Source organism: Lactuca saligna, chromosome 4, assembly GCF_052625555.1.
Source record: "Lactuca saligna cultivar CGN05327 chromosome 4, ASM5262555v1, whole genome shotgun sequence".
Classification (NCBI taxonomy): domain Eukaryota; kingdom Viridiplantae; phylum Streptophyta; class Magnoliopsida; order Asterales; family Asteraceae; genus Lactuca; species Lactuca saligna.
The window spans coordinates 135,780,202-135,802,497 of NC_136420.1; the positions used below are offsets into that span (position 1 = coordinate 135,780,202).

The 22,296-nt window shown below is 34.5% G+C and overlaps 1 protein-coding gene across 2 annotated transcripts; it reads right to left on the reverse strand.

Annotated features, from left to right (window-relative positions):
• Window positions 1–17,835: 17,835 nt before the first annotated feature.
• LOC145042860 (inorganic pyrophosphatase 2-like) lies at window positions 17,836–20,093 on the reverse strand. Of its 2 annotated transcripts, none has more exons than XM_078991363.1 (5): window positions 19,885–20,093; window positions 19,665–19,786; window positions 19,374–19,575; window positions 18,260–19,288; window positions 17,836–18,154 (listed from the first exon to the last, which is right to left on the reverse strand). In XM_078991363.1, exons 1-4 carry the CDS (start codon window positions 20,020–20,022, stop codon window positions 18,935–18,937), a joined length of 816 nt encoding a protein of 271 aa, XP_078847489.1. In that variant the 5' UTR covers window positions 20,023–20,093; the 3' UTR covers window positions 17,836–18,154; window positions 18,260–18,934. The 2 variants fall into 2 exon arrangements, with proteins under 2 accessions (XP_078847489.1, XP_078847488.1); XM_078991362.1 differs by having other exon boundaries at window positions 18,236–19,288.
• Between the last annotated feature and the right edge of the window lie 2,203 nt (window positions 20,094–22,296).

A 22,296-nucleotide genomic window follows, 5' to 3' on the forward strand; every position in this document is an offset into this window, starting at 1 on the left:
ATTAACCCGATATAATGTTTGTACCTCTCAACTATGGAAAAATAATTTGATAATAAATCATTAATCGATACCCTTATTTATACCCATTGTTAAACGTGATTACCAATCTTTCAAAATTAACATGTGGCATTAATTTGGACACGTATGTATGATTCTAATTAGCTTAGTCATTAAAAATATTGACACCACATCAAAATCGTACAAATTATCCCATTTTGATAACACGTAGTGAAAATTATGTACGAACTTATTAAATTTCTTACACGTATGTTCGTTGGACCAATTGTAGTTCACCAATCAATTCTAATTAAATTTATGGTCCCTTGGTTTTTTTATTAACACAATATACCCTTCAAGTTACACTAATGGTCCCTCAAATTTTTCCTAATAAACCCAACATGCCCTTTAATTTACAATATGATCATTAGGTTTTTTTTTATTTTTATTTAATTCACAATTATGCCCTTCCTTATGGCTAAACTTTACATAAGTATGTTAAATTTATTTACTATATTATTTTTATTATATATATATATATATATATATATATATATATATATATATATATATATATATATATAGAGAGAGAGAGAGATAGAAAAGTGAATATATGGTTTTCATGTATGTAATATTAGATATAGAACCATCTTAATTGACTTCATTTTAATTAAAAAAAAAAACACAATTTTGTTGGTAATGAGCATTCTTTTATCCCTGCTGTAAACGACCCTAGAACATACATGCTCACAATGACTCTCATACATTGCTCTAAGTAATTGTTCTCACTGCTATATTACTTTCAAAAGAGAAACTGATTACATTATTAAACAAATGAAAACCTAATATATTTATAAACTATTGTACCTACAAAATAGGCACACATCCTACCAGAAACGTGGGTATATAAATGACTGAATAACCTCCATAATACACGGTCCATTCCCATGCATATCAGTCAAAGTTATGGCCCATTCTTTTTTTATTCAACTCAATCTTCCACATCAAGATTATATCCAACAATCACCCCCTAATCTTGATGCTCTTGACCTTGCTTCTCTTGCTATAATCTTGCTAACTTCTTGTTTTCTCATGTTTTTTTCTTGGCCAACATGCTTCATCTTCCTGCTTAATTGCTTTATCTTGCTACTTGCTTTCATCCTTCCTTTTGCTCACCAAACCTGATCACCCTTACTGCTTGCTTTCTTTCTTGTCTGCTACTTGCTACAGACTACATGCTAGCTATCTTGCTTTTCTTTCTTGCAAATCGTCCCTCTCCTGCTTGTTAATCACTTGTTGCCTGCTTCTTCTTTCTTACCTGCTAACAAACAACAAAATTCTACTGCTGCATCGTTCTTCTGATTAACAAACACGATCAGACTTGTTGCTTGCTTTCATTCTTTTTACTTTCTTCTTTCTTTCTTTCTATCTATCTTTCTTCTTTCTTCTTTTTTTCTATATTTCTATCTTTCTTCTTTCTTCTTTCTTTCTTTCTTTCTTCAGCCAAAATTCATAGCCATTGGATTGTTTACCATCACCTCCGCCTGATTCTGCAGCAACCTTGATAGTCGACAACCTCCTTCATCAAGACATAAAAACTAACATAAAACACCATCTGTTTCATATTGGCCCTTTTTCTCTCATACATACCAGCCATCATAGATCACATAGATCTGGGTTATCTCAAATCTTCTTCCTTTCTTCAACCCACACACTTGCAGGTGCACAAATTTCTCCTCTTTTGATCACACAAATCTATTTTTTTCTTCTCATGCTGACTTGCTTCTCCACACAGGTTAGCTTCACCCGATAGGTTCTTATTCTTCTTGGTTCACCCAGAACATGGAATCAACACACAACTTTCCTTCAACTCTCAAAACACTCAAGCACACAGATTTCTTGGTTGAACTCGGCTCACAAAGAGCTTTGTTCGGCTCACACGGAGCTTCAACCTTCTATGAACTCTATGGTTCACATAGAACCCCTTATACAGATCCCACAAGCCTAGGGCTTTGATACCAATTGTTGGTAATCAGCCTTCTTTTATCCCTGCTGCAAACGACCCCCAAACATACATGCTAACAACGACTCTCATAGATTGCTCTAAGTAATTGCTCTCACTACTATATTACTTTCAAAAGAGAAACTGATTACATTATTAAAACAAATGATAACCTAATCTATTTATAAACTATTGTACCTACAAAATAGGCACACATCCTACCAGAAACGTGGGTATACAAATGACTGAATAATCTCCATAATACCCGATCCATTCCCATGCATATCAGTCAAAGTTATGGCCCATTGTTTTTTTATTCAACTCAATCTTCCACATTAATTTTATATCCAACAAATTTTCCTTCACTGTTAGCTTTTTACTATTGTTTTTGAACTCATATTATTTTTTATTTTGGAGTTCATCCCCGACATCTATGCATTTCGAATATGTTTTTTATTAGACCTCTAGTAGAAGCTTCATAACCTCCTCTAACACTTACCTTATGTATACTTGCTTTGTTTTTTTTGATGGATTATAGGAAGAGGTTTATCGGGTTTTTTAATCAACAATTTCAATCTTTCACTATAGTTTTGTGTAATAAATTGCAATATACTGAACTATATTTAGTTGGTAAAATATTATTATATACGGTTTGTGGTGCATAATTAGAGTTATAAAACTACATAAAAGTATATACAAAACCTAACATAAGCTCTAATAGAGGACACAAGAAATATGGCAAAGATGTTTGATTGAATTTTGTTAAAATTATGTTGTTTTTTATGGTTCTATACCTAATATTAGGTACATAACAGCCACATATTCCCTAAGCTCATATATGAAAAAGTGAATATGTGGTTATTATGTACCTAAGCGTGGGTATAAAACCTTTTAAACGAGTAGTTTTAAACAAAACAATTCTCATTTCATTTTCTCTTAATTTTGTTTTAATAGAATACCATTGAATTGAGTTAAATTATGTAATTAAAAAGATCAGTGATATATCTTCTTTTTGTGAAAATTCATCGAATTTTATAGGGATCGTAAAACGCCAATATTTTTTAATGAATATAACTCAAATTTTTCCTCCTTTATTTGAAAAAAACTATATCCAATGATTTGTGAAAACCTTGATTGAGTTATTTGAATGTTCTTATTTTATCTTTGTTCTACTTTTGATTTAAAATTTGGTAAGGCTCATTACATGGTAATGAACTTTAGTGCTTTATGTTGTTAGATACAATGAAGAAAAGAACATAAATTTGATCGTTTTAGTAACTCACGTGTCAAGGAAAAATAGTAAACGAAAGAGCATGATTAGTTTAGATATAAATGGATGGATTAAAACTGCATAGTTTTGGAGGGTTCTATATATAAGCTTAGGTACATAACAGCCACATATTCCCTAACCCTATATATATATATATATATATATATATATATATATATATATATATATATATATATATATATATATATATATGTCTTGGTCGAAAATTGATCAAGTATAATTCAACCAAATTATATGAGAGGCTGTAGTGTTAGGATAATGAAAGTGTAAAATAATAATCTAAGTGAAACAAGTGAGTTAAAAGGAAAGCACTTGATCCTTTCTAGGATCTCCGACATAAAAATCTTTGGAGGTAATAATGATCACCTGCCTTGTTGCTTTTTATTGATTTTAATATGAGATTACAAAGATGATGAAGATAATACAAGTACAAGTCTGATGACAGAGCTAATCGTATGTATGGTGTGCAATTTACAGGTGTTATTTGTAGTCTAACCTGAATAACAAGAAGTCCGATATTTCTGAGATCCTCCTTAAATAAGCATTTACACGTTGTTTGACTTGGTATTCCCGAGTCTTAAGCTTTGTTGAAATGACTCCCCGTTGAGAATGAGTCTCGTGTTGACTAATTCTTTACATATGAGAAAAAGAAAGAAGAATATAGTCGTTATAAGTGTTAGGGAAATATTAGTAATAATAGTCAGGATCTTGAGATATGTTTACAGATCCAAAGACTTCAGGGATATTGAGGATCCTGAATATGATTATGGGATCCTGCCCCAATATATATATATATATATATATATATATATATATATATATATATATATATATATATATATATATATATATATATATCAATTGGCTATAACTTTTTCATACAAACTCCGTTTGTGTGTTTTCCTCTGCTACAACTTTACTTTAGATTATTTCAACTAAATCATAATATATTTTCACTTTATATTTTATAAACAAAATCTAATACTTTATCTATCTTAAAAGTGGAAATGGGGTGTTACAATCACAAGTTTATCATGCTAATGAATGGGAAAGTGATGAATAAGGTGAACAAGAGGCGGTGAAGAATAAGTACTGAATTCATGATCCAAACACACCATGGGATAGGATGGAACTTGAGGTAGGTGATATGTTTGAGTCTCCTTCACAATGTAAGTTTTGTATTCAAAATTATGGGGTGTCAGTTGGATATCATATATAATTTGATAAATGTGATAAAACAAAAATAATTGCAATCTTTGGAGCCAAACTGGATTCATTAAGCCATTGCCTCCTTTAGCTAGGAGAATGCTAGGTAGGCCTACTACCAAAAGGAAGAGGCATGCCAGTGAACAAGAGGGGAGGTTTTCATCAACAAGGGTATTTGTACCAAGAACGGTAAGATGTGGGAAGTGCTTAGAGTATAGCAATAATCAAAAAGGTTGTAAGAATGAGAAAAAGACAGCAGTGCCCTTTATCACAACCAGCAAATTAGGGTTAAGATGTTGATCCTTGTACAAGCTAATATCCTTTTGTAATCTTGCAACATCTCATCTAGTGAAATTCAAACTTCAATACTATTAAGTTCATACTTTCATACATTGTCATTCAAGTCGAAACAACCTCGTATAAGCACAAAACTCAATCCAATAAACCAAGTCCAATCAATTTTGGGCCTTAGCCCAAGAATTTTCGACCCAAAACCCTTATTGAACCAAGACTTCCTTATTGGGCCCTAATAGGCCGATAACTTCTCCTTTTGGTCTTGTTGGGTCAAAAACCCCTCATTTGTCCCTAATGGGCAGAAAACATCTATTAAACATTATATTGGGCCAAAAACTCCTCTAATGGGCCTTTTTGGGCTGAGAGCTTCTAGTTGACCTTTATATGGGCCAAAAACCCATACTTGGGCCTTGGTTGGGCCGAGGACTCCTATTTTTGGACACTTTGAATCAAAAACCCCTTATTAGGCATTAGTGGGCCAAAAATATTTATTGGGTCAAGCCAAATCAAAGCCCGCTAATTATTTTGGGCCAACCTTGGGCCGAGAACCTCCTTGGGCTCGTTAGGCTAATAAAAAAAGATTAAGGGGTGGATAATAAGGGTGTCGCCTCCTTATTATTGATGGGTTTTGAGCATTCTAACACTTCCTAAGTGTACATGCAACCCTAATAACCTTGGATCTATGTTTGTCTAATTGTCATGCAAAGTTGAATTCCAAGGTTATATTCCTATCTAGCATACATGGGGAACAATTTTAACATAAAGTATAGATAGAATAACTTACCTTGTTGTTGTTTGTGTTCCTTGAAACCTTGTGAGCCTAGCACCCCAAGTGTGATGCCTCAAATGCTTCACACAACACCAAATGCTCTTGGAAGAACTTATGAGAGAATACTCACTTCTTCAAAATCGGCCAAGCCCTCTAGTTTCTTAGTGTAGCCGATTTTGGGTGGAGAACATGTTACTTATATAGTGTTGACACATCTAGGGTTAAACCCTAATGTGTCATGACTCTTCATTTCCATGACCCATGGGTTTGTAACTCCCATGGAGCATCCATGGAGCATCCTATGGGTGGAACCCAACTTGATGGTCCATGGAGCCTTTTAGCCCACTATACAAGATATGGATGATTTACATAATCAACCCATATATTTAATTAGTTATCTTTTGATCACTTAATTAATTCTAAATTAATTCTTGATCAAACTAATCAAATAATATTATTAATATATTAGAACTTATAATATATTAATAATCTCCAAGTGTTATTTCTCTCATTTAGTCTATCCAATTGCATGGTGCCATGCAACCCAAATGGACCATGCCGGGTCGGGTCAAGTACATACCAGAAATAGTTATGGACTTAGACACCTTATCCAACAGTCTCCCACTTGGATAAGTCTAATAACGATTACTGCAAGTATGACTTCAGGAACCGATCGGCAATCGTAGCTCTTTACAAGGTTTCTCGAAACTGAGAAAATGATGGTACGCCATTTAAGATAAGTGATCATATAATCCTCTCTTCTAGATATCAGTCGGACAAATACATGGAACAATGTCTTACTTATTGTCCAACATTTGTTTCCCGATTTCCGATTTGTTTGACAAAGAACTTCATTGAACACATCAATTTAGTTCTGACCGGGCCCGGTACATAGGTCAAAACAAAATCATCGAGGGGCCCAGATATCAGCTTCTAATCCAAGAAGGAACAGATAAACTTTGACTCATATGTTTGTTCTACTACTCATTAAATTACACACAAGAGCAAGATTTTATAACATCGAGTTACCAATGCGTTTTTCGTACAATCAATGCATAACCAACTTGTAAGTAACAAATCATATCTCTAGGTTTAAAGACTTATATGATATTACCGTCTCACGATCACTCGAGATATAATTCCATGAAGTGATTCCAGTGAGCGTGGGTTGAGTCCAATGCTCAGAACTTATGAGCACTCATGATTATTGTAGCCTTGTCCCAGACCTCTACAACCAAACATGACAGTCTTGATTCATACCTACTTCCGACATATGACCGAATGTGGAGGTTTGAATAATATGTTATACCAAACAAATTATTTTGGAAGTCAAAACATGCAAAAGAAATATAGTAAACGATTGACAAGAGATAGCAACACTTTACTCATAAATAAAACACTTTTATTCATCATCAAATGTCAATTACACTTTACAAATTTCGAGATTATCTAACTACTAAATCTAATATCATCCTTCAGCCCTATGCTCCGAGCATGCTGGAGATGCTTAACCCGAGTCAGTCCCTTCGTGAGGGGATCTTCCGGATTCTCATATGATGATACCCTCTTTGCCACGAGGAGTCCTTCTTCGATCCGATGTCTGATGAAATGGTATTTTCTATCGATGTGTCTGGATCTCCCGTGATCCCTTGGTTCCTTGGCTAAGGCAACAGCACTTTCACTATCACAAAAAATTTCCATTGGCTCTTTAATAGCTGGTACAACTCCAAGGTCTCCAATGAAGTTCCTCAGCCATAAAGCCTCCTTTGCCGCCTCGCTAGCTGCAATATACTCTGATTCACAAGTAGAATCTGCCACTGTCTCTTGCTTGGAACTCTTCCAAGAAATTGCTCCTCCATTTAGGGTAAAGACCCAGCCCGACTGAGAGCGGAAGTTATCCCTATCATTCTGGAAGCTAGCATCACTATACCCTACAACTCTCAAGTCATCACTCCCACCGAGGGTAAGGAACCAGTCCTTAGTCCTTCGTAGGTACTTGAGAATATTCTTTACCGCAGTCCAGTGTGCCTTGTCAGGGTTCCCCTGAAACCTGCTAACCATGCTCAAGGCAAAGGCTACATCAGGTCGAGTACACGTCATAGCATACATGATCGAACCTACAGCCGAAGCATAAGGTACTCGACTCATTTCTGCTATCTCAGCCTCAGTGTTAGGGCTTTGTGTCTTACTCAACTTGGCGCTACTCTGGATGGGCAACTCTCCTTTCTTGGAGTCTTGCATTCTGAATCTCTTCAGAACCTTCTCCAAGTAGGTACTTTGACTAAGTCCAATTAGTCTTTTACTCCGATCACTCAAGATTCTTATCCCCAAAATATAGGCAGCTTCACCAAGGTCCTTCATAGCGAAACACTTTCCAAGCCAGGACTTTACTTCCTGCAGGGGTGGAATGTCATTTCCTATGAGTAGTATGTCATCCACATACAATACCAAAAAGCTAACTATACTCCCACTAGCCTTGACATATACACAAGATTCATCTTCACTCCTAGAAAAGCCAAATTCCTTGACCTTTTCATCAAAGCAAAGATTCCATCTGCGAGGTGCTTGCTTTAGTCCATAAATGGACTTCTCAAGCTTACACACTCTATTAGGGTACTCGTTGCTGACAAAACCCTCTGGCTGACTCATGTAAACATCTTCAGCCAACTTCCCATTAAGGAAAGTGGTTTTGACATCCATTTGCCAAATTTCATAGTCATGAAACGCGGCTATGGCTAACAGAACCCGAATAGACTTAATCTTGGCTACCGGAGAAAAGGTCTCATCATAATCCACTCCAGGAATTTGAGAGAATCCCTTTGCAACCAGTCTAGCCTTATAAGTGTGTACTTTACCATCCATGTCGGTCTTCTTCTTGAAGACCCATTTGCACCCTACAGTCTTTCGACCTGGTACATTTTCAACCAAGTTCCAAACTTGATTGTCATACATGGATTGTATCTCGCTATCCATAGCCTCTTTCCATTTAGCAGACTCGGGGCCTGCCATGGCTTCCTCGTAGCTGTTAGGGTCATCTTGACTTACTAGTGTCTCATCACTAATAAGTGTCTCACCTTCTGTAGTAATATGGAATCCATAGTAATGCTCAGGTGCACTCCTAATTCTCGTGGAACGCATCAGAGGTACAGATTCGTCAATTGGCTCAACAAGAGTTTCCTCCTCAAGTTGAGGGCTAGAGTTTGAAGTTCCTTCACCACTTGACTCTTGAATTTCTTCAAGATCAACTTGCCTCCCACTGTCTCCTTGGCTTATAAACTCTCTTTCTCGAAAGACTCCTCTTCTTGCTACAAAGACCACATTGTCATTAGGTCTGTAGAAGAGGTAACCAAAGGATTGCTGTGGGTAGCCGATGAAAATACACCTCTCGCTTCGGGGTTCGAGCTTATCATGAGTCTCGCGTCTCACGAAAGCCTCGCATCCCCAAATCTTGATGTGGTCTAGTTTAGGTACTTTACCAGTCCACATCTCGTGAGGAGTTTTGGCAACTTTTTTTGTAGGGACTAGATTAAGGATATGGGCGGCAGTCTCTAAGGCATACCCCCAGAATGAGATTGGTAGCGAAGCTCGACTCATCATGGAACGAACCATGTCCAACAAGGTTCGATTACGCCTCTCAGCCACACCATTCAACTGCGGTGTCCTGGGAGGTGTCAATTGTGAGACAATCACACATTCCTTTAGATAGTCGAGGAACTCTGAACTAAGATACTCACCACCTCGATCGGATCAAAGCATCTTAATGTTCCTGCCCAATTGATTCTCGACTTCCTGTTTAAATTCCTTAAACTTCTCGAAAGTCTCTGACTTATGCTTGATTAAGTAGACATATCCATATCTACTGTAATCATCAGTAAAAGTCAAATAATAACGACTAGCATCTCTTGTGGCATGTTTGAATGGTCCACACACATCCGTGTGTATAAGGTCCAACAAACCTTCACCCCTTTCACACGAGCCTGTGAAGGGTGACTTTGTCATTTTTCCAAGTAAGCATGATTCGCAACTATCATTTGACTTTAGGTCAAACGACTCCAAGACTCCATCTTTTTGGAATTGGCCTATGCGTTTCTTGCTTATATGTCCAAGACGACAATGCCATAATGATGCTTTATCCAAGTTATTATTATTAGTAGAATCAATACACAAAACATTATTTCCTAAGTTATCTACAATAGATACAGCTTCATACACACCATCACAAGGTAATGCTTTAAAATAAAGTACATTATTAAAGAAAGCATTAATCGAACCAACTTCATTATCAAACGAAAAGGTGAAACCTTGTTTGTACAATGCATGAAAGGAAATAATATTTCTTGCCATTTCTGGCGAATAACAACATTTATTCAAATCTAAATTTAACCCACTACTTAGCGATAAAGTATAAACTCCAATCTTGGTGACAGGTGTAACTTTCCTATTCCCCATGATTAAGTTTATTCTTCCTTGCTCCACATTCTCACTTCTTCCTAGTCCCTGCAAGTCACAACAAATATGAATACCGCAACTGGTATCAAGGACCCAAGATTTTGAATGGGGTGAGTTATTAGAAATGATAGTGTAAATACCTGCATGGTTGGGTTTGACTTTCCCATCCTTTACATCCTACTGGTACTTTGGGTAGTTTCGCTTCCAATGAGCTTTTTCATGGCAATAGAAGCATTCAGCCTCTTTTGGGTCAGAAGAAGGAGTAATGAAACCTTTCTTGGTTCCACTTGAAGAAGAGCCATCAAGGGTCCGAGCCTTGGTACCCTTTGAAGATCTCTTTCTCTTCCTCCCTCGACTTTGCCCGATTGCCAAGACCGGAGTTGAGTCTGGAGTAGGAGTGATAGCAACCGACTTCCCCTTAAGACCTGTTTCTGCGGTCTTGAGAAGTCCCTGAAGTTTGCTGAGGGTGACCTCTTCCTTGTTCATGTGATATGTCATGCGGAATTGATCATAACACGATGGTAAGGAGTGCAAAATGATATCTATTGCAAGCTCCTCAGGGAAGTTCACATTAAGCTTCAGCAAACGATCCACATACCTTTGCATTTTCTGCATGTGGCTCGTGACGGACTCTCCGTCCTTCATCATGGTTGTTATCATGGAGCAGATGACTTCGTACCTCTCTTGTCGTGCACTTTGATGGTATCTTTCCATCAAATCTTGGTGCATTTCATAAGGGTAGAAATCTTCATAAGACTTTTGGAGTTCAGCTGTCATGGTGGCCAACATGATGCAAGCCACCTTGGTTGCATCTCTTTCATGAGTATGAAAGTCAGCGATCTCCTGGGGAGTTGCAGTGGACTCGTCAATTTCCTTAAGCTCCTTGTCAAGGACATATTCTTTGTCCTCGTAGCGGGTAATCATCCTGATGTTTCTGATCCACTTATTGAAGTTGGATCCATCAAAGGTGACTTTCCCACACAAACTCATAAGAGTAAAGGAGCCATTAGGATTCGAGCCCGAAGCATTGTTTGAAGACATCTGAAAGAGAAGAACAAGTTTAGTTTAGATTTAAGAGAATCCTTAATAAAACACCCAAATGTAATATTAAGGCTAGGATCCAATCACAATATAATATAACTTAGAAGAGGTATGCCGTAATCTAAGCTATACCATATTTGAAAGGTAGGTGAATGACGATTCACCAATTTCCACCACGAAAACCGAAATATTAGATATTTAGTTTTTATTGGTTTTAGAAATTCCTAGATTCTTTGAGATCCAATGAACTTTTCAAAGGCATGTTTCAATCTCAGGAGTGCCCTCCAGGTTTTGTGACTGGGATGCCGAGGATCACAAAACGAGGTGTGAAGTAACCATGCAAATCACTGGGTACCCTTAAAGTTTATCACTCAATCGATGTTCCGGTAAACCACACACGCTCCACCGATACTATAATAAACCTTAAGTCACCCTTTACCTACCTTGTTAAGTCCAAGTTAGTGTGCCGGTTAACCACACACGCTCCACCAACGACTTAGACAAAGTGTAAAGTGTAATTTCATGGATTAGCACCTTATTCACATTTTTCCTAAAGTAACTAAGATTGGGAATTTAATAAACATTTAGTTACTTTATTATATTCATCATACTTTGAATGAGAATTTATAAGTCCTTGTCTTATCCGTTCGGCTAACGACCCTCCACCAGTCAAGCAAGCGGTGGGTGAGAATATTCACCCATTAAGTCACCATTTTATAGGCAACAACCTTATACCCACCTTATAGACCGGCTTCGTGAATGAGGCGTACTAGCGGTAAGACGACTTTATTCTTATACATATATATATATAATTATTAAATTATCATAATATAAGTATAAGGGTTGAATTTTAACTTTTAAAATTCTAGGGGTTGGAACTTAAAGTTTTAACTTAACTTTACTTGTTCCAAAACTTGAGGGCAAGTTTTGTAACTTTCAAAACTTTTCATTTCTTGTAACTTATGAGTTTAATAGAGTAATAAAATGAAGACTTTTCATTTTTCTAACTCTTGTGTTTTCTTAATGGTTTTAACTCAAGTGTGACTCTTGGTTTTCCATAACTTAAGGATAAGTTATGGACTCCATTAAAACACATTATGATCAAGAATTAAACTACCAAATAGGTTACAAATAATTCCTATGATCATCTAAAACATCATAAGAACAAGAACATGAATATGAACACAATCAAAAATTACATAAAACTTTGTAATTTTGATAACTAGTTGTTGTAAATGAATTAGCAAAGACATTACACCACCAAAAACAAGTTTTCAATTAACAAAACAGTTTAGGGTAATGTTTCTAATTCATTTTCCAGCAACTGAATCGAAATTCTGCACTCATTCGACCCTACTCGCCGAGTGCATAAACTGACTCGCCGAGTTGGTTGAAGATACTCATGGACTCGACGAGTCCCCCCTATAGACTCGACGAGTCCATTCGCAGACAGCAAAATTTCTGATTCTGTTTTCAACTTTTAAGCACAAATAAGAACAAACAAGCCTAGGCTCTGATACCACTGATGGGTTTTGAGCATTCTAACACTTCCTAAGTGTACATGCAACCCTAATAACCTTGGATCTATGTTAGTCTAATTGTCATGCAAAGTTGAATTCCAAGGTTATATTCCTATCTAGCATACATGGGGAACAATTTTAACATAAAGTATAGATAGAATAACTTACCTTGTTGTTGTTTGTGTTCCTTGAAACCTTGTGAGCCTAGAACCCCAAGTGTGATGCCTCAAATGCTTCACACAACACCAAATGCTCTTGGAATAACTTATGAGAGAATACTCACTTCTTCAAAATCGGCCAAGCCCTCTAGTTTCTTAGTGTAGCCGATTTTGGGTGGAGAACATGTTACTTATATAGTGTTGACACATCTAGGGTTAAACCCTAATGTGTCATGACTCTTCATTTCCATGACCCATGGGTTTGTAACTCCCATGGAGCATCCATGGAGCATCCTATGGGTGGAACCCAACTTGATGGTCCATGGAGCCTTTTAGCCCACTATACAAGATATGGATGATTTACATAATCAACCCATATATTTAATTAGTTATCTTTTGATCACTTAATTAATTCTAAATTAATTCTTGATCAAACTAATCAAATAATATTATTAATATATTAGAACTTATAATATATTAATAATCTCCAAGTGTTATTTCTCTCATTTAGTCTATCCAATTGCATGGTGCCATGCAACCCAAATGGACCATGCCGGGTCGGGTCAAGTACATACCAGAAATAGTTATGGACTTAGACACCTTATCCAACAATTATCCCCCATATATCCATACTAGATGTTGCATGTATCAAGACACAATCTTATCACCCTCCATACGTCAACTCTTATTCTCTCCCCTTCTCTCTACCTATCGGCCGATCTCCATTCCCCTCTCTCCACATTTACTTCCAAACTTCACTCTCATCTCATTTTTCTCTAAATTTTCCATTGTTCTCTCAAGAATTTTCAAGTTCATCATCATCAAAGATCGATTTTTAAGCTCCTTGGTAAGTCCATAGTTAAACTCAAGGTGTTTTATTTCAAGTTTATACTAAAATCATTCTTCTTACAACCTCATTTTCAAGAATCTCCTCAAGAGAGCAAGCTAGGCTCAAAAATTCTTCTTCTTCTTCCTCTATATCCCGAAAATCCTCAAGGTGAGCTTCATACCCCATTATTTTCAAGTTTTCATTCTTTTGGGGGGAATACAAGTCAAGTCTTGTTTAGAATCTTTGGATATTTGCATGTACTTATATGTATATATGTTATGTGTGTTGGAATGCTGTTACTTTATACTAACACTCCCTAAACTCGAGATTTTTACAAAGTCTCAAGTTGTTGGAACAAAGTTATCTTTGTGTAGTTTCACATATTTTGGTATCATGTTACAAATGAAACAATTTGCTAACTGAAAATGGTTTCTTTTAATATGTGTTAAAAATCACAAATAATATCAAAGAAAATGTTAAAGCATTTTTGGTTATAAAAGCTTGAAAGATGGTAAAATATGAGACTTTACACTCAAAATGGTAAATTTTGGATGTATAAATTTTTACCACTGATACTTGTAAAATTGTTGAAACATAATAAATTTCAAGGTTTTATGTAATTTTGTGTAAATTGTGACAAGTTCTGGTCACAACAAAAATAGAGTATTTTTGGTGTTACAAAACACTCAAACAAATTTTTAGTGTGTTAAAAACCCACAATCTCACTTGAATATTTTACTAAAATATAGTTTTATTAGTAAAATAATATTAAAAGGTTATTTCAAAGGTTTAAAACCTAGTGTCAAGCTGTTAGTAATTATTTATAAATATCGTTATAAATAATTTAATGTAACTGGTATGCAAAATAGAGTTTTACGACAGGAATATCCGTGTGTCATAATCCGACCAACATAAAGCTTTAAAAATACAAGCGTTAAGTTGTATGCCATGCTATTAATAGCGCGCTATATCGGTGCTATAGTGGCGCTATAGCGTTTTGCGGTGTTACTGAACCGCTATTTTGAAATAGTATTTACAAATAGTGGCGACGTTATTAGCGGCGCTATTGACTGTCATTTACCGTGAAACTCATCAGCGCTATAGCGACGCTATACCCGCTTTTACAATTTCGTACATATTGGACTACTTTGACAAAGAAAAAAATGATTGTGTGTTATTTCAATATTAAATCTTTATTTTTTTTAACTAGTCCACTACACTTTTTGTATTAATAAGTCCAAATAATAAATATAATTAATTACAAACTATAAATCAACAAATAACAACTTCCCTTTCTCGTCTGTTTCAGTACTTAGAAACCACGAACGACTTGAGTTGTAATGACATTTTGACACTTTTTAGTTTCCATATAACTATATTAGAATATTATATATAGATTATGTTATGTTTTTATATGATTTTTATGATATTAATTCTATATAGTATTAATAATCTAATATATAAATTATGTATAAATATATAATATAAATTATACATAATATTAAAAACCCGCTATACCACTGTTATACCACCGCGATAACCACGATTTCAAATAGCGGCATGTGAATGCTATTGAAATTTGGACCGCGATAACTGCTTAGGTTGTATGTCATAAAGCTGTGAAGTGCGTGTCATAAAACTGCAGTCATAAATTTACACTAAGAACACCATATGCATTATTCGATAAATTCGCATAAATTTTGTTAAGGCTATTGTGAGACGCTCATTCACCGTACCTACCCAGCGTACACCGTAAGTCTTGTAGTTATAACCAGAGTCTCCTAGAGCGAGAACGGGGTAATTGTGTATAAATCTATACGGAGTTGACATACCCACACCTGAGCTGTTCGCTACAGCTAGACGGACCAATCTAGGGTGACAAATATCTTATCGAAACCGATGCCTGAAGAATGTCATGACAGGTATTTCGTCACATCAAGTATGGTTATAATGACTCACATATGGAATAACAATATTATTTTGAATTTACGAAGAATACACACTCTACATGTTTTTATAAAAATACAAACCACACTATAGCTAATGTGTACACTAACTCCAGTCTTAGGGTTTTAAGACTACAACTTTTCGTATAACAAAAAATATAGGATTTTCTGGGGACACTCTTTTTACAAATACAAACAAGGAAAAATAAAGAACATGCATGCAATTATACACGATTTGGAACGAGACTCACAAATTATTTTTATAGAAAATATTGGATTTTCTAGAGTTTTACAAATTACTACAAACAAAGATATTAAGAAGTTTTCTCTCAAATATGCTTATGAACTCACCAACATTCTATGTTGATGCTTTTCAAAAATGACTTGTATTCTCGAGGTCTCAGTGAGCAGGTACTCGGGCTGTGGAGTTTTGGATACTTACCACATTTTTGGAACATCATGTTTATTGTCACTTTTGTGTAAAGTAGTGAACAAATACAATTCAGTAAACAATGCATGTTGATATTTGTAATGTATGAAGTTGTTTGCTATGTTTCCAATTATATTCAGTTGTTATGATATTACAAGATGAAGTCATCTGCCTCCGGACGTTTCCGTCGTTCTGGTTCGGGGGTGTGATACCCTTGCCACCAAAGAAGAGAGGCAGACCAAGGAAAGATCCATTGTTAGCTGAATATGATGAATCATTAAGAGCTTCTCAATCCATTTAGCCTTCAAAGAAGAAAAACATGTCAAAGAAAGAAACATCAAGTTCCAAGGTTTTAAAAGCATCAAGGTCCAAAAAAGCGGTTACTTAATATGATGAATCATTAAGAGATTCTCAATCCATTCAACCTTCAAAGAAGAAATGCAGGTCAAAGAAAGAAGCATTAAGTTCCAAGGTTTTAAAAGCTTCAAGGTCCAAAAAATAGGCTACTTCAACTCAGAAAGAAGTTGTTTCTGCAACTCAAAAAGAAGTTGTTATTGATAGTATTCAGATTGAGGAAAGTGATGGAATTCAGACTGGGGATCATGGTGATGGTATTGAGACTGGGGATCATGGTGATGGTATTGAGACTGAAGGAGTAAATGATGTTATTGTTGAAGATGGTCGTATTGCTGAATTGAAGTGGTTGATGTTGGAAAAAAAATATGTTTTGCTTCTAAGGGTTGGTTTAGAACTAAACAAAGTACTTGATGACATTGAGCAGAGCTAGAAGACATATTAAGGGAGGGTAGTTTTCAACAACAATCACAAACCTACTATGCTACTCAATCAAATTATGGGGTAATGATGAAGATGTAACCAACGTTGAGTTTAATGATGGAAAAGATGATGGTGTCTTTGTAGATAAGGTAAATCTGGATGTTGAACAAGTTGCAATGATGTTGGAAGCAAGATATAGCCTGGAAGAAATTGAATGTATGGAGGGGGTAGAAATGGAACTGGATGACATACCACCCGTTGAGCTGGTAAGAAATTACTTGTTTGTAATTGTTTTTCATTATTTTTCTCCAATTTAACTTATTTATGTAATTATCAATATCATAATATGGAAGATGTATTGGATCATCCATCTGATAATGATGATAATGTTGATGATGCTATTGTTAAGGTTGATGATGGTGGTGAACAAAAAGAAGGAGGTGATGATGGTCACTTGGGTGATGATGAAGGTGAACAAGAAGGAGGTGATGATGGTCACTTGGGTGATGATGAAGGTGAACAAGAAGAAGGAGGTGATGATGAAGGTCCTAATGATGTCCCTAGAGTGACACGGTCGAGAAAACCCTCTGTAAGGATCATTTTGCAGAAGTTGAAGAAGACAGTATTTGACAAGAATGGAGGTGGTTCATCTGCTAGCAATCCAGTTAGGTTGGAGTAGTGGGGAGGGTAAACACAGGCGTATGGAGCCCTTTTTGCTAAATATTATTGTCATTCCACCCACTAAATGCAACATGCATCCACTTGTTTTATGTTATAAACTTGGTTACCTTTTTTTGATAATTTATTTAGGCTTTTAGATACAATTAGATGCCTGCTACGTATTAGTGAAATGTAAAAAACCTTATGCAATTAGTATACCCCCCTTTTATTTGTGTTATGATAAATGTGCTATTCATTGCTGTCAACTTTTATTACCATTTAAGAATCTTACTTTTCATTTATGTTATGTGGAATATGTTTACCAATATTATCAACTTTGATAACCCTTTATGCATCTTACTTCCCATTTGTGTTATGGTGAATATGTTTACCATTATTGGCACATTTGATTACCATTTTATGCATCTTACTTTGCATTTGTGTTCTGTTGAACGTGTACTTACCATTTTCACAAAACCATTCATAAAATAGATCATAACCTTTCAAACTTTAATACCATTACACCATTCAAACTTTTACGGATTCAATACATCTACCAATGTAATAAACTACACTACAAACTTGTTATCATTTCATCTAACTTACATCTTAATAACAACTACAACAAGACATACCAAGATACTCACTAGCAGCCCTACAATCAGTTTGAGCAACATTACAGATTCGATATTGCTATGTTGAAGGTTCGATTGCTTCTTAAAAGCCCTAAATTCTTCTTCTTCTTCATCAACCCATTTGAAATGACCACAACCACCATCTTCATCCTACAAAAAGAAGAATAAAATTACATAAAGAAGGGACGACAGCAAAGAGAACATAATTAGGGCAAACATTACAATAATTACCTAGTAATTAGGGCAGCCACAAACCTTTCGTCCTGAGTTTTCTGAAGTGCGTGAAACAAAAATAAGGCAAATATCACCACAGCTACATCGGGTTATCTCCTTATTTTTCCTTCTTGATGTGTTGCTCCAACTTGAATTTCAACGTTGTCATTACAACGTTGGTGTAGAAATCTGATTTTGTTTTGGTGATGTTCTTAAAATACCCAGCTTTGTTTGTTTGGTAAACAGGGTGGATTATCTCCTTATTTTTCCTTCTTGATGTACTGCTCCAACTTGAATTTGATTTCAACGTTGTCATTACAACATTGGTGTAGAAATCTGATTTTGTTTTGGTGATGTTCTTAAAATACCCGGCTTCGTTTGTTTGGTAAACAGGTGGAAAAGTCTTCAACAGTGTAGGAGTAATCGGTAAACCCTCTTGCAACCTACTATTTGGCATAAACTCAAAAAATGAGATAAGTGTGCGGCATTAACGAACCAAAAACCCACCGGTCCATAAAACCGACTTTTTCTTGTAAAATTAAGGATGTTTACGAGGTTATCCATTAGAACCAACTTTATACGATAGTTTAATGGAAAAAAAAACCTACACTTGTTGAAACAGTTAGATTTTTTTAATACGATAATCTGGAAATTATAATACAAATTCCAGTTCTAAATTCTAATCATATCGATTCAAATATTAAAAAAAAAAATGCTTCAATGAGGAACATAAATGGGTTTAGACAAAGCTCCGAGGGCAATCCTCTCAAACTTGCAATCAAACAACTTATTAGCGTTCTTATTCTCCATCTTCTCAATCGAGATTATGGAAGCTATTAGTTGCAGAAGGATGCGCTCCATGTCTTCCCCATTACTCCATTCATAAACCTCCGCCTTAACAACATCCCTGTTTTCACAAATCAGCTTCCATACCGGAAAATCCTTCCTTGGCATCATGTAATCTCCTTCCACAAGCTTTCTACTCGGACAAAAATCACCGGCGCCGTCGCCCAAATATATAATCCTTTTCTCTCCGGCCACCGTAGCTTGAATCCTTTCTATTACTTTACCCTGTTCGAGACAATGTCATCAAAACAAATCAGAAATATCGTATGCTTCCTCTGTATTTGATAAACAAGGCGGAATCGAAGTTTACCTTGCACATGTTGGGTGGACAGAGGTTACAACCGTGTTCAGATTTGTGAAAATCATGGAAAGGCAAAATCCTTAACTTGCCTTCATCATCAACGAAACCTGGATTCGTGTTGATCTCTGAGAAACATTCTCGAATTCCAAGATGCTTCAGTATAGTTTCTATATAGAACATGTTCGCATCACTTACTACTCGTAAATCGCATCTGAAAGTACACAGATCCAACAAACAACAGTAAGAAAAGAAAAACTTTACATCGTTAATGACCCATCTAGAGAAAGTTGAATCAGTTACCCTGATGCATAAGCAGCTTTAATGGCAGGAACAACACGAGGATGTATTGGCACACGGTTAAGTACGTGTTCGATATCGTGAATCGTTTTACCTTGTAAATGCAACTCCCCCATCATTTTGTCCTGTTTTTTTATACAATCAACAAATAGTTATCAACATTCTTCGATTCTTCAAAATAGAATATGAAATCTGTGGTAGATCTAGAAGAAGAACACAGTACCATGAGAGAGTTCCAGGGCATGGTGGGAAGGAGTTTGTTGAAGAGATCAGAGACGCCTAACTCGTCCAACACCCAATTGTCGCTGTCAACATCAATTATCGTCTTGTCGAAGTCGAAAATCACAACTATTCCTGACATTTTCGTCGGAGTTATGAAAATCCGGTGAGTTTATTTATTTGATCGGTGGATGAAAGAAGATACAGAATGGAGGCTATTTATAGTACGTAAATGGCGTAGGGTAATTATGCCAAGGAATATTACCCGAATATTTGTACGTGGTATCTGATTTTCGGGATAAATCTCAGCCGTAGGATGTAATCTCAAGCAACCGATATTTTGTAATCCAATGGTTGATAACGAGTTTGGTGTGGAGTTTCAAAAGGGTAGAAGAAAGGAAAAGCGCGGGAATATGATAAAGAATATACTGTTTATTCCTTTTATTCTTTCTTTATATTATTTTAAACGTTTAAAATTTCATTATGTTTTTATTTGAATTTGTAATTTTTTATTAACTTTTTTTTTACATCAAAACCTATTGTAAATAGGTTTGATCGTCGGTATGGTTAGGTTCAATAATTTATATCGGGACTTAATAATATGTATAGTTCATTGTAATTTACAATTTTTATGCAAAATGTACAAGTGATTTGCTAATATGTATAGTTGATTTAAACGATGTTCCTCGTCTACGAAATAAATTATTATTTTTTTAGTTTTTGCTATGTTGTTAAGTTTTATAAGTAAAATAGCTTATAATCTATTTTAGGTTGTATTTGGTACGATATAACTAACTGGTAAGTTAATTTATTTTTCGAATTTTTTTAAAATTGTGTGTGGCACGTCATAACTAGTTGATAAGTTAATTTTTTTAAATTATCATATTTGTTACACCAAAAAATAGTTTATCAGCTAACTTTTTAAAAGCAAAGATTAACTGTTTAGGAGCTTTTTTAAAATATTCCAAATATATCTCTTAATTAATTATAAAACACATTCTTTTAAATACCTTTTTATGTTACTTTATATTTTTCAGCGAGCTTTTCAACTAATTTTACCAAACGTTATTTTTTATCAGCTGGTTTTCAGCTATTAGCTAGCTTTGTGTTTAACAACAAGTTTTTCAGCTAGTACAACAAACATATACTAAGTTGTCATATTTGGAAGACTAATAAGTAGATTAGCAACTAGCTTTTTAAAAAACTATTTAAACTAGTTTTTTAAAAAGCTATTTATAGTAGCTTTTTATGAATTTTTAAATTTTTTTGAAATATACCTCTTAATTAGTTATAGAATATATTCTTTTAAATATCCTTTTATGTCATTTTATAATTTTCAGCTAGTTTTATCAAACGTTATTTTTTATCAGTTAATTTTTCAGTTATTAGATAGTTTTTTATTTAATAATTAGTTTTTCAGCTATTATATAACTTTTCAGCTAACAACTAGTTTCTTAACTAATACGCCATAGCCTAAATTAGTTTTTTTTTTTTTTTTTTTTTTTTTTTACAAATCTAGTTAAAGTAGTTTTTCATGAGTGTTTTTAAATATATTTTAAATTGATTTTTAAAAATATATTCATTGAATTTAATATTTTTTATATTATTTTATATATTTCAATAGTTTATTTAATATTATTTTTTATTAATTAGTTTTTTAAATATTATTTAGATATCATATATTCATTTTTCTAACAAAATATCTAACAAGTTACTAACAAAAATATCATATCTTCTAGCTTAGAAATATACTATCTTTATGTTCTAGAAAAACAAAGTTCATAAAATAATTAATTTTTCAAAGATAACAATTAAGTTTTTTAAGTATAAAAAATATATTCACAATACTTTAAACCAAAAGGTTTTTAGCTTGGTAGTACCAAGTATTGTCATTTTTCCTTAAGATCGAGGTTCAAATTCAGTCGTAGACATAAATGAAATTAAAAGTATTTTAGAATTAGATTATATTCATCACAAAAAAAAGGCTAAAAAAAATCCAATTTTACCATATAAAACTCTAATTTAATTTTAAAATATTTTTATTGATTAAAATTGATTATAAGTAGTTAATTATATATTGATTTTTTATAAAATGGTCAATGAGATGTTTAAGGGTGATTTATTCGCATTTAAAAAAAAATTAGTAATATATATATATATATATATATATATATATATATATATATATATATATATATATATATATATATATAACTTAGGGCATGTGATTAAGGAAATTACCAGGAAGTCCGTGACGTTGGACAACAACAGGCGGCCGTGTCCATTCCACATAAAATAATTTTCACAATATGATGTGATAAAATAATAATTACATTTTAAATTATTTTGAATATAATTGTAAAAATTGTTTAAGATATAACTACAACTCGCCACGTATATCCGCATCATGTTTCAT

Coding starts and splice junctions, on each gene's coding strand:
- LOC145042860 (XM_078991363.1), bottom strand. CDS start 20,022: ATGTCAGGAATAGTTGTGATTTTCGACTTCGACAAGACGATAATTGAT. Junction 19,787..19,884: donor TGCCCTGGAACTCTCTCATG/GTACTGTGTTCT, acceptor ATAAAAAAACAG/GACAAAATGATGGGGGAGTT. Junction 19,289..19,373: donor GTCCACCCAACATGTGCAAG/GTAAACTTCGAT, acceptor TGTCTCGAACAG/GGTAAAGTAATAGAAAGGAT.